The sequence below is a fragment of the Zea mays genome, chromosome 3 (genome assembly GCF_902167145.1).
Source record: "Zea mays cultivar B73 chromosome 3, Zm-B73-REFERENCE-NAM-5.0, whole genome shotgun sequence".
NCBI lineage: Eukaryota > Viridiplantae > Streptophyta > Magnoliopsida > Poales > Poaceae > Zea > Zea mays.
This window is the reverse complement of record NC_050098.1, coordinates 226,749,674-226,762,753: the sequence shown is the minus strand read 5'-3', so window position 1 is coordinate 226,762,753 and position 13,080 is coordinate 226,749,674. Positions and strand designations below refer to the sequence as shown.

Genomic DNA, 13,080 nt, shown 5'->3' with positions numbered 1-13,080 from the left:
GGGACAGCTAGGACGGTGGCGTTTTCTAGCGTCCTCTTTCGTCGTCCCTTTAATTTTGAGACAGCTAGGGATAATACTGGGATAATTCTGTTCCAACCCTTAACACTGAACCAAACAACCTTATTTGATAGACTGTCCCATCCCATTATATCATTGCAACCAAACACATCCTTAGAAAACAAAGAAGCGGATACTCAACTTGTTCCTGAATCCAGTGCCGTGCTTCCTTCCCCTTCTACACATCATTTTTTACAAGCCAAAAAAAAGGGAGGGGTTATTTTTTACCTTCTGACTTGGTCCCAGTCAACACAGGTGGTCACCCACTGCATTTACAGGGCATCTCCCAGGAACCTTTTCTTGCACGCAGCAAATAAAATAAGCAAATCACCTCAGCACGCATCATCATAGTCTGTCCTTCAACATGAAGCAAATAAAATCTGGGTACAATGAAGCAAATAAAGATATGTCCTTCAACATGAAGCATCATCTGAACATCGTCGCCATCTTCAAACGAACAATGCAACAGCTTCACGAAATTCTACAGAGAAAGTAAACATCTCGACATATCTTTGCCCAAGCCCGACAAAAGATGGGCACGCACAATCTCTCACCCCATATCGTCCAGCCTATAAACCTATAGATGACTAGATGTCACAACTCACAAACTGGGAAGAACTAAAGAAAAACTCCAACACAAAGCGCACTCGATGACAACAAAGGTTGTGTCAGTGAACATCAAAATCTAATCTTACATCCAGCTTCAATTTCCTCACTCCTGGATATGCTCCTCGGATGTGTGCTGGTGGTGGTTACCCAATGTGCCACCATCACCACCTGGCGCACCTTGTGTCGAGCTCCCCTGTTCCATGGGCTTCATGTCCAGTTTCTTCAGCTGCTTCTGCACTACTTGCCGAGGCATCACCTCCAAGATGAAGCTGCCACCGTTCCATGTCGACGCGCACACCTTGAGTATCAGGAACACCACGTGCATCCGGTAGGACAGGAATATAGGTACGGTCAGTGCCATTGTTGCCACTGTGAACAGCGCCTGGAGCAGTATGTACATGACCTGCCGGTTCCGGTCACCCAGCAGTCCGCTCAGCCTCCACCAGATGTTGTTCGCTTTCTGTGCTTTCTTCGAGAGCTCCCTGACAAACAGTTCATAAGATAAACATTAGGTTCTATGTTGGGATCAAGGATATTCAAGATTTGAGAATTCATTCGAACTAATAGGAAACAAGGACTCATGAACCCAGGGAATGCAAGTGAGCAAAATGCAAAACAGGTGCAAACTTAAATTAAGGCACACATAGGGATTGTAATGAATCGCGATCCAAATGTTTCTTCACAATAAGTTAAGGCCCTTAACAAGTTTTAGTTCAAAAATGAATAGGAATAGAGCCCGATCCTAATCGGGTTCAATCCTTAAATTTTATAGCGTAAAATCTAGAGCTCATTATCACCCCTAGACACACGGCACGAGAAGAGTTTTGTACTAAGTCTAACTCAACCATCAAAACTACATTAATGTAAATGAGACTTCCATAACTGCGAGGAACTGTATTTTTTCCTTGTTGCTTGGGAGCCAACAAGCAATTCATTGAAGGCCTCAACACTACCCTTGTTGCTTGGAAACAAGCATTGTTACGACTGCATACCCAGTAATACTACTCCCCTGTATGGTAGTTACTAGTTAGGATTGTGGCTGAAAGAACTGTCCATATGGTGTGAAGGCCAGCGATCTCGGGAACTTGGTCACAGTGTTTGGATGGTTTTCTTTGTATGTATCCTTTTATTCCCTTCTTTAAATGATAACACAAAGGTACCGTTTGGTTCAGATATCTGTAACGTAATGGGTAAGTGATAACGTTAAATCATGTTTGTTTTAGTTCCACCGTAATCAGATACCATACTAAAAATTGATACCGGACTATTCAAACTTGTTACCGACAGTAATCGAATGTAAACCATTACCATTACCCTTTGCGTTACATTTCGTGAACCAAACAGCACCAAAGTTCACACGCGTGTTTGAGCAAAAAAAAAAGATTAAGTAGATTAATTAGTTCTAACATCATTATTCGCTGGTAACCAAGTGAAGCATGCAGTAAGTGCGTCAGGTGCAAACACAAGCCCATCTTCCCTCCCTTGCTGTTTCATAAACCTGCCCTTTTGGCTATTCAGTTCATTTCTCCCAGCACAAAGCAAGAGGGCATGCAACAATACAGATACATAGCAAGCAAAACAAAGTGATCCAGTATGTATAGTGCATGATAGACCTTAATAAAATGCAAACATGTACCTGTAGGATGTCATGACTTCAGGGTCCCTTAACAACCTCTGTCGACGCAGGACATTAACTATGAGGAAATACATAAGTTGCCACAGGGTGTAAGCAGCTAGCGGAACAAAAAAAAGCCATGTCCACAGATATGATTTGTCCTCCACATATGGCCATGTGACTCTAGCATCTCTTCCTTCTGGGTGCATGGCAGCAAATGTTTGTGGATTCCACCACCGGATAGTGAATAGAACAATCCCTGCAAAGGCACTCAATCAGTCATGAAGACTGACCAATATTCAGGAAAAAATGCAATTTGATAGGGCAACAAGTATATCCCACACCAAACTTCAGGATGAACCCTTCTATAGTTCAACTGAATCTTAAAGGGCCCAATTGCACATTTTTGTTGAATTCCTTAGGTTAAGCGTCATTTTTGTGTGTTTCTTATTGTTTCATATTTTGGCATCACCAGTCCATTTGTAGTTTCCTTGAAACTCAGGGATAAAGAAAGAAGGAAGTTCAACCAGACAAAATGTGTGGATTGAAGAATCGTGAGCGAGAACACTAACACCACATACTCTAATATGCCAATAAACTGAAATTCAAATTCAAATAATCTAATACCCCGTTTGGATGTAGATATTGGAGCACATAATTGGGAACTGGAATCAGCTTTCCTAAATTATGTTGTTTGGTTGCACGTGGAATTGAGATTTTGAACTAGAGGTTTAATTCCCGGGAATTGGACTATAACTAGAAACCCCCTCTCCCAATACAAAGTCTCACCCCTCAGTATTGTGTGGAATTAGACCACACAATTCTAAACTCCAATTCAGTGACATCCAAACAATAGAATTGAAATTACATCTCATTTCAATACCATGCCTGATTTGGTATTCAACCCAATTCAATTTCATCCTCTCCGATATCGACATCCAAACATAGCATAAAAGTCCCCTTATACCCCGTTTGGATGTAGAGATTGAAGCACAGAATTGAGAATTGGAATCAGCTTTCCTAAATTATGTTGTTTCGTTGCATGTGGAATTGAGATTTGGAATCAGAGGCCCAATTCCCTGAAATTAGACTATAACTAGAAACCCCCTCTTCCAATACAAAGCCTCACCCCCTCGGTATTGCCTAGAATTAGACCGCATAATTCCAAACTCCAATTCAGTGACATCCAAACAATAGAATTGGAATTATATCTCATTTCAATATCATGCCTGATTTGGTATTCAACCCAATTCAATTCCATCCTCTCCAATATCGACATCCAAACGGAGTATTAGATTACTCACACAACGGGTCAAACTCAAATATGCCAATAAACTGAAATAGTTACATATTTTCACAACACCAAAATGATGTTTTAACTGGAAAAGTAGAATGATGTATATATTGAATCCAGATATTCATGGCTGAGACCACTTACCAGGTAAGAGATGTATCAGGACACTAACAAGTTTGTCAAATGAACTGAAAACCAAGCTGCAACGCCACACAATTAATGCCCAAGCAAGCGGACCCTGTGATGATTTAAAATGATTAAACACATCATGGACAAGCTCTGAAAATCAACAAGGAGAATGGTGTTGGCAAACCATGAAAAGTTTTTTATACCTCTGCAAACGAGAAGCAAACCATAAAAAGTTTTTCATCCTCTGGGTAGAAGAGAATCATTACAAGGAGAAAGGTGTTGGCATAGTAGCAGAAGTCCTGCAGAAAAGAAAAAAAAATAAACCTCGAGGTTTTACAGACAAGATGATGGCTTTAGAAATTGAGAAGATCACATCAAAAGAACACAAAACTGTTGTCTAGCAAACTAATATTTGTGATAACATTCAAAATATAAAATGAAACAGAACCTAGAATATTGACCTAGTCACCTAGACATAATAATGTAGGCATACTATTTATCACGTAAATCAGGTAAAGAATTATTCCTGGCACACCACAAAAATATCATCAACACTCCACATTGTTAGAATGGAGTGGCTCCTTTGTTACATGAGATATGTGACAATAGGTCTGCAAGATATTGGCACAATGTCATACAACAGTATATCGTCGGCTCATCATATCAGTATGTGCTATTTAAAATATTTATCCTTTCGACAAAGCTTTCTGTTGCAAGATTGTGCTGTGGATAACAACTAAATTTAAAATAAAGTAGGACACTGAAACCAACACCGTTAAGTATGAACTAGTAAAATTCTGTGGAATCACATTTCTGGCAACTTAACGCATTTCCGGGGCATCAAAATGTGAGACAGTAAGGACTCACCAGAAGGTAGTAATGCCATTTCTTGTAGCGGTAGTAAATCCAGCGGAGCGGAACAAATATGACATAGAACAGGCAGTACACATATGGCACATCCTGTGGTCCTGCAAGCAACATCAGAGCATTGAGCATTACAAGTGGAACCAACAAGAAACTTATGGTGTACAGTACGTAACAGCCAACCAAATATATCAATGCTGCAGTAGCTTACTGGCACCCAAGAGATAGCAAAATCCCCCAAATCCAAGAACACCCAGCAAGTGTGTGACCTGCACATTTAAAACGAAGTAGCACCATATAAGAACAGTCCCTAGACCCAATCCAGCGAATCCAATTATTACCACAACCTCTGCAGTACGGTGCGAACAATAAATGCACAAAGTGCGTGCAGGTACTTATTCCTTTCCGCTAAAATGCTTGATAAAAAAAAATCCATCGCCAATATTTCCTCGTATTCATGGAACAGTTACATCACAGTACTATCACACAATGCCCACTAAAATTGTCATGCAAAAACGCAGGCCAACAATTCCCTTGGGTTCCGACAAGGAAAGGGAGCACGGCTGCACGGGAGTGGCGAGATTTGTGAACATCAAACTGCACAGTAAAGGCAGCGATAACGAGATTAAACGGAGGCAGAGTCGGGAAATGACCTTAAAGATGAAGCGCTCATGCTGCTCGGCCTTGGTGGCGATCCTGACGGCCTGCGTGGACAGAATTGCCTTCGCCTGGTCCCTCTGCACACCACGGCACCCGCCGGACAAGATCAGGGCTCATAAAAGCAGCCAAATCCGAGAAAAGAGAAAACGAAAATCAAACGACAGGAAGCGGCGCGGCGGCGCACCCTCCGGCGGACGTCGGCTGCACCGTTGGCGAGCAGCGGCGTCGCCGCCTCGTCCTCCACCTCCGACGCCATCCCTTCCCAACGAGGCAAGAACCTTCGAGACGCAACCTTGGTTCTCCTCCTATCCTCTACGCCACCTTTCTTTTATTAATTTTATTTATTTATTTATTGCTACGAAATTTTCTCCTTTGCCTTTCCTTCGCTCCCCTGGATTTACAATGTCCATTATATAATCACACACACCCATCGAGCTTAGCATCCTTTTTAATCTGGACCCATCTGAACTCGGTCAGAGTTGCGTGACGTTTTGGTCCCCATCAATAATAGGTGTGGTGACAGCGAAATTGGAGAGAATTTATAGGTAAAGAATCTTTTTACTATTTAAAACTAAATAATAAGAGGATTCCTGGATCCCTTGTCACCAATAACTTTTACGGATTAGCTCTAAAAGGATTAGTTAAATTTACTGAATTAGCTAGTCATTAAAATAGATTTTATTAAAAAAGGTAAATTGAACCATGTATGACGAATAAGCGATTACCCATAAATAGAGAGCGAAGGTGTAGAGATAGAGCCGCTAAATTTAAAAAGTCATTTACAGTGATTAGGCTAGTTGTCGGCGTTTCGACCTCGAGGGTCCCTGGACCGACGAGTAAATTGTCGCTGCGTGTCCCCGTCCAGATGGGTCGGCGCGAGACGGAACATAAGGGGGAAAACAGTAAGGGGAACTGCGGCCTCGTGTTGTCCTGCGCCCAGGGCGGATGCGCTTGCAGTAGGGGGTTACAAGCGCTCGCGAGGGAGAGAGAGAGCGAGAGCCTTGTGCGTCGGCCCGTCCTCCCGCGCGGCCACCTTCTCGTATGAGGGCCCTGGACCTTCCTTTTATAGATGTAAGGAGAGGGTCCAGGTGTACAACGGGGAGCGTAGCAATGTGCTAACGTGTCTAGCGGGGAGGAGCTAGAGCCATGTGTACATGTCGACGTGGCTGTTGGAGAGGTGTTGCTGCCCTGTTCATGTGATGTCGTGGCCGTCGGAGGAGTGCTTGAGCCCTGTGGAAGCACAGCTGTCGGGGCTGTCGGATCGTTGCTGACGTCTCCTTGCTTCCGTAAGGGGCTGAGAACCGCCATCATCATGGAGCACGCGAGGTGCCATCATTACTTGTTTTACCGGGGCGAGCCAGATGGGACGCCGGTATTGTTCCCCGTAGCCTGAGCTAGCTAGGGGTAGGGTAATGATGGCCCCCCTGTGACGTGGTCGGTCCGAGCTCGAGGTCGGGCGAGGCGGTGACTCCTCCGAGGTCGAGGCTGAGTCCGAGCCCTGGGGTCGGGCAAGGCGGAGACCGTCTTCCGAAGTCGAGGTTGAGTCCGAGCCCTGGGGTCGGGCGAGGAGGAGACCGTCTTCCGAGGTTGAGGTGGAGTCCGAGCCCTGGGGTCGGGCGAGGCGGAGACCGTCTTCCGGAGTCGAGGTTGAGTCCGAGCCCTGGGGTCGGGTGAGGCGGAGACCGTCTTCCGGAGTCGAGGTTGAGTCTGAGCCCTGGGGTCGGGCGAGGCAGAGCTTCCTATGGCTCCCGAGGCTGGACTTGGCTGCTGTCAGCCTCACCCTGGCGGGTGGCACAGCAGTCGGAGCAGGGCAGGCGGCGCTGTTTTCCTGTCAGGTCGGTCAGTGGAGCGGCGAAGTGACTGCAGTCACTTCGGCCCTGCCGACTGAGGAGCGCGCGTCAGGATAAGGTGTCAGACGATCCTTGCATTGAATGCTCCTGCGATACGGTCGGTTGGCATGGCGATCTGGCCAAGGCTGCTTCTCCGCGAAGCCTGCCCGAGCTAGGCCTCGGGCGAGTCGAAGGTGTGCCCGTTGCTTGAGGAGACCCTCGGGCGAGACGTGAATCCTCCTGGGTCGGCTATCTTTGCCCGAGGCTGGGCTCGGGCGAGGCGAGATCGTGTCCCTTGAGTGGATGGAGCCTTGACCTGAATTGCGCCTATCAGGCCTTTGCAGCTTTGTGCTGATGGGGGTTACCAGCTGAGATTAGGAGTCTTGGGGGTACCCTAATTATGGTCCCCGACAGTAGCCCCCGAGCCTCGAAGGGAGTGTTGGTACTCGCTTGGAGGCTTTTGTCGCACTTTTTTGCAAGGGGACCGGCCTCTCTCGGTTGCATTTCGTTCCGGTGGGTGCGCGCGAGCGCACCCACCGGGTGTAGCCCCCGAGGACTTCGGAGGAGTGGTTTGACTCCTTCGAGGTCTTAATGCCTTTCGTGATGCCTCGGCCGGTCTGGTTGTTCCCTCATGCGAACTGGTCGTTGCCCGGGTGCATAGTCAGGTTCCGAGTTCTCGGGCTGGTATGTTGACGTTGTCAACGTTTTGGCCGCAGCCGGGTTTGTGAGAGCAGCCACTGATCCTCCGCACAGAGCGAGAGGACGGTCAAGGACTGACTCGGCTTTTTTCATATGCCCCTTCGTCGCCTTTCCGCAAGGAGGAGGGGGAAAAGCGCCATGCTGCCCTCAGAGGGCGCCGAACATGGTGTCTCCAGTGAGTTGCTAACGGGTGATCCGAGTGGACGCCCGTGCCCCGTTCGATAAGGGTCGGTTAGTGGCCCAGAGGCGCCCTCCAAAAGTACCTGCAGGTGATTTGTCGGACCCGGTCCCGTTTGATAGGGTCCGAGGGCTCGATGCCTCCCTATGATGGGATTCCGTTACAGAATCGCTCTTGCTGGTCTCGGAAATGTCCTAGGGTACCTCGGGAGCGTAGCCCGAGCCTCGGCCATGTATCGGACGTACCCAGAGTCATCCTTCGCTCTGCGTGCTCTGAGGCGGCTGTCGAACCCTTCGGGGGCTAGCCTATGAACCCCTGATCAGTAGTGGGCGCGGAGCCCGAGTGGCCTGAGGCGGTTGTCGAATCCTTCTGAGGGGCCAGCCTTCGAACCTCTGACCAGTAGTGGGCGCGGAGCCCGAGTGCTCTGAGGCGGCTGTCGAACCCTTCCGAGGGGCCAGCCTTCGAACCTCTGATCAGTAGGGGGCTCGGGGCCCGCTTCCTTCGCGGAGAAGGATCCCTTTTGGAGTATCCCCTTTCCCGGTCCCTGTAGCAAGAGAGAGAAAGGGGAAGAGAAAAAGGGATATGAAATTGAACGACGTGGCATACCTTTTTTTTGACGCGGTCATCATGGCGGAGGTGAAGCGTCGCCTGCTTCGCCTGCCAAAGGTGCCGCTTGCCCTGCCGCAGAGTTAATGCGACGGGACGAGTGTTTCGCGGGGCAGCCGTTGTGCGAGCCGTTCGAGGAACGGTCATTTCGCCATCGAGTTTTGGATTTCGCGGCGGGTTCGGGCGGAGTGTTGAACGGGTCTCGCCCGGGCCTTTATATATTCGGAAGAGGGACCGGTGGTGGTTCTTTACTCTGCTGCTCGCCTCCCGCTTAGGTTTCCGTAACCTGAGGGAATAGCCAGAGAAAGAAAACCGCGCACTTTGTCCGCTCCGCCGCCACCTCCTTCGCTTGGTGATGGCCGACCGGGTAACCGTCGTTTCGCCGCACGACCCGTGGCCTTTATCCACTGTCACGACGGACGATTTGGAGGCCCTTGTTGCCGATGGTTTGCTTCGTCCCCTCTCCGGTGACCCGCAGCCGGAGTGGATGGCCCCTCCGAGCGGAGCCGCCCCGTCCCCGTCGTCGGGGTATGTGCTGAGTTTCGTCTCTTTCCATGAGTGGGGGTTCGGAGTGCCAGCAAGTCGCTTCATGCGGGCGATTCAGCATTTCTACGGGGTGGAGCTGCACAATCTCAGCCCCAACTCCATCGCGCAAGAAGCCATCTTCGCGACGGTTTGCGAAGGGTTTTTGGGGATTGACCCCCACTGGGATCTGTGGACCCATCTCTTCTCCGCGGAGCCTTTTGCCTTGACAACGGGGGAAAGGAGAGTTTGCATGGCGGTGCGGGCCGGCGGCTGCATCCTCCAGTTGAGGCAGGCGTGTGCGCAACAGTACATCCCCGCCATCCTTGTGTCTTCGAACAAGGGGTGGCAGCGCCGGTGGTTTTACCTTCGAAACGACGATGGGAGGCTCCCGTCGTTTTCTCAACGAGTGGTGACCGCCGCCGGCAGCAACTGGCGCTATGGGGCCCCGCGCGACAGACAGAAGAATCTCCAGCCTCTTCTGGAGGCCTTGCAGGAGTTGCGAGACGGAGGGCTTACCGCCGCGGGGGTGGTCGCCGCCATCCATCGCTGGAGGGTGCTCCCCTTGACGGAGCGGCGGCTGCTGCTTTCGGAGATGACGCCGGGGGTCGGCTTGGAGGGTTCGCAGATGTCCTCGGTCCCCCTCCCCGCCGATGACCTCCACAGGCGGGTAGCCGGCACGGTAGGAAAGCTGGACGCCGGTGCTCTTACCCAGCCCTCGATGTGTCCCGAGCGCGGGTGCATATCCCTGGTGAGTGTCCGCTCCTTCTTCCTTCTTGTGTCAGATTGCCCTTGGTTCTCACAGCCGAGATTTCCGTCCGTCTCCAGGAGTTGGGGTTTCACAAACCTTTTCTGCCACCGGTCCCGGAGGACGCGGTGGACCGAGCCGCGTGGAGGGTTGCTGCGGAGAAGAAGGAGAAGAAGGACGCAAAAAAGGCTCGGGCCCGCGAGCGGATGCGGGCTCGGGACGCCTTGGAGAGGCATCGTCGGAAGCAGGAGAGGGACGGGCTCCCGAGGGAGCCGTCGCCGGAGACGCCTGACGACGACGACGATGACGATGACGACGAGGACGACAACATGGCGGCCCGTCTCGGCCTCAGCCCAGATCTGCGGCTGGGCCCGGGGTCGTCGAGCCAGCCCCCGAGTGGGCTGGCGCCATCAGTATCCAGGGCCGGGGCATCAGGGTCCCGGTCCGAAGAACAGGGGCAGGCCGAGGGGGGTACTTTACCCCTTGGCCGAGGTGGTTGAGGTGACCTCGGGGAGTCAGGACGACCCGCCTGTCCCTGAAGAGCCGTTGCCCGTGCCGGCAGCACAGGAGGCTGATCCTCAGGTCGTCGTGTCTGCGCTTGGGCGGACCGTCCCTTCGGCGCCCCGGGCGCCCGTGGCAGGGATGGTGCCGAAGCCGGCAGCGGGGCAAACCTTGGTGGTGCCCGCGGGGACCGAGGCTCGAGGGGCCTCCCCGCAGGCACGATTGGTCGTGGCCCGGAGTGGGTGAGTATCTGAGGATACCTCTGTCCCGGTTCCTTCTTCGTATGTCCTGATCCTGCCTTTCCTTTTCCTCCCAGCAAACGGAGGCATGGCTCGACCAGTCTGGCTCCCCGGAAGGTCCTCAAGACGGCGTCGGCTTTTGCAGCCAGTGCCGCACCGGGCCTCGCCGGCCGGCTGACCTCCTCACAAGATGCCCCAAAGCGGGGGGGCTCAGGCGGCGCGAGTTGCCGTGGGGCGGGCTCCTCAGGCTGACCCCTCTGCTGAGGCGGCCGTCGTGCCGGGGAGACTACTGGCGCGGCCGCGGCCTTCACACCACCTGACGTGTTGCCGACGCCGGCACCAGCCTCGCCCGAGGCTGTTGCCGTTCTGCCCGTGGGGCCATCCGTCGCCGCCGATGCTGAGATGGCTGAGGCGCTGCTACCCGAGGTTGGTGATCGGAGGCCTGCCCCCTTAGTCGAGGAGGTACTTGATGCGCCGACCGCAGGGGGTGCCGACGCCTTGGAGGAGGGGGGCGCAGAACCGCGACCCGTCCTGGGGAGCGGCGACCTCATCCTCGCGCGGCGAGGTCCCAATGAACGGCGTGGGGAGAGGCTCCGGTTCTGGACCCGTGGTGCCTCAAAACCCCTCTTTGTTCTTGACGATGAGCGAGAGGAGCAGGCTTGGGACGAGCTTCGTGACTGTGTCGAGGCAACGGTGGGGTCGCTTCGGTCGACCTTGGAGGTCCTTTCCAGGGACGTTCCCTGGATCCTCCAGGTAAGGATTCCAGGCATACCTTTCATGTGAGCAAGGCATTCTTTGTGACGCCCTGCTTCCCTTCCTCAGGATCTGACGGATCTGAGCACCGCTAAGTCGTCGTTTATTCGCCGCGAGGCCGACGTCTAGGGTTCGCTGTGGTTCCTAAGGACCACGCTTGCCAAGGCCACCGAGCGCCTCTCCCAACGGAGCGCCGAGGCGGCGGACCTTCGGTTGCTCTGTGATGAGCTGGGGGCAGAGGCAGCGGCGGCGCGCGCAGAGGCGCAGCGACGGCAGTTGGAGCTTGGCCAGGTCATCGGTGAGCGGGACCAATCTCGGGGCCAGCCGCTGAGGCTGAAAGCCGGGCTGAGGCCCTTGGAGGCCAGCTAGCCGAGGTGTCTGCTCGGGCCGGAGCCCTTGTGGCGGACCTGGCCGTGGCCGTCGGGTCTGCTCAGTCCGCCCAAGCCGCAGCCTCGGAGCAGCGTGCCCGGGCCGAAGGTATGTCTTGGCTGTTTTGAGATTTTGATTCAGCTTCATTCTTCAACTCGTGTTTGAAGACTTCTGTTTTGGCTGTTTGCAGAGCTCGAGTCTGCCCTCAACGAGTCCGCCAAGGCACTTGCCCAGGCGGCTGAGCAGAAGGAGGCCGACCGCGTGGCCATGTCCGAGGCTGTCTCGGCCTTCTGCCAGATCTTTGGTCTTGACGACGTCCCCTCGGAGAGCTCCCCCAAAGTCGCCTGCAGGCCTTGGGTGACCACGCGCGCGGCAGACTCCGCGAGGCGTTGCGTCACGGCGTTAGGCGGGCCTTTGTCGTGCTCGCTTCCCACTACGATGTGGATCTGGAGCGGGTCAGCGAGGGGTACTGCCTTCCCGACGAAGATGAAGCTGCCCTGGCCGAAGTTCAGAGGCTTGATGCGGCCGCCGCGGGCCCAAGCGTGGTGTTGGCGTCCACTTTCGAGGCGGAGATCCTTCCGCTTGCGCCGCCGTCCGAGGGCGGGGCGGATCTCGCCGAGGGTGGAAACGAAGCCGAGGGTGCAGCTCCTCCCCCGGGCGATGCCTGATTCTGCCGGAGCAGTTTAATTTGAATATGTATGTGTCTTTCGCGGCCGCCGAGGCCTGAACACTTTATCGTCGTGATATAAAGTTGTGTCTCTTTTCCTCCTGTTTCGCGTATCCAGACTTGTTCGTCAGTACAGGATCGCTTACCCAAGTAAGAGTTATTTTTCGCGGTAGGTGACGAGTGAGGTATCCGTATCCCGGAGGCGTAGGAGTCCCTCGGCTTGGTCGGCCTTGCCACTTACATGCACTCTTATTCGTTTCTCGGGGTTCTGTTACTGATATAGCCGGGAAACACGAAAGTCGCTTTGGTGGAAGACTTTTTTCGAGGAAAATTTTGACGCAGAGGGGGTTCCCCCCTCTAGCCCCCGAGGGAGGGTCGGGCTTTGCCGAGGCAAGGCTGACCCTTCCTTGATGGTTAGACTTTATTTGCGTATGTAAACGAGGTATATGAACGACTTGAAAACATCTTAAGGGTAGAAGCGACGTAGCTGTCGGATGTTCCAAGCGTTGTTGTAGACCTCGCCTTGACTGTTGGCCATCTTGTATGTTCCGGGCTTCAAAATCTTGGCGATGATGAACGGCCCTTCCCAGGGAGGCGTGAGCTTGTGGCGTCCTCGGGAGTCTTGTCGTAGCCGAAGCACCAAGTCCCTCACCTGGAGGTCTCGGGACCGAACCCCTCGGGCGTGGTAGCGTCGCAGGGACTGTTGATACCTTGCCGAGTGTAGTAAGGCCATGTCCTGAG

General features: G+C 52.7%; 1 protein-coding gene across 1 annotated transcript; it reads right to left on the bottom strand.

The window, feature by feature from the left end:
- Positions 1 to 390: 390 nt before the first annotated feature.
- Positions 391 to 5,610, bottom strand: LOC100191271 (uncharacterized). Its single transcript, NM_001136705.2, has 8 exons — positions 5,413 to 5,610; positions 5,222 to 5,305; positions 4,780 to 4,837; positions 4,572 to 4,672; positions 3,908 to 4,003; positions 3,720 to 3,813; positions 2,303 to 2,540; positions 391 to 1,148 (listed from the first exon to the last, which is right to left on the bottom strand). The coding sequence occupies exons 1-8, from the start codon at positions 5,482 to 5,484 to the stop codon at positions 770 to 772; spliced, it is 1,122 nt and encodes a 373-aa protein (NP_001130177.1). The 5' UTR covers positions 5,485 to 5,610; the 3' UTR covers positions 391 to 769.
- Between the last annotated feature and the right edge of the window lie 7,470 nt (positions 5,611 to 13,080).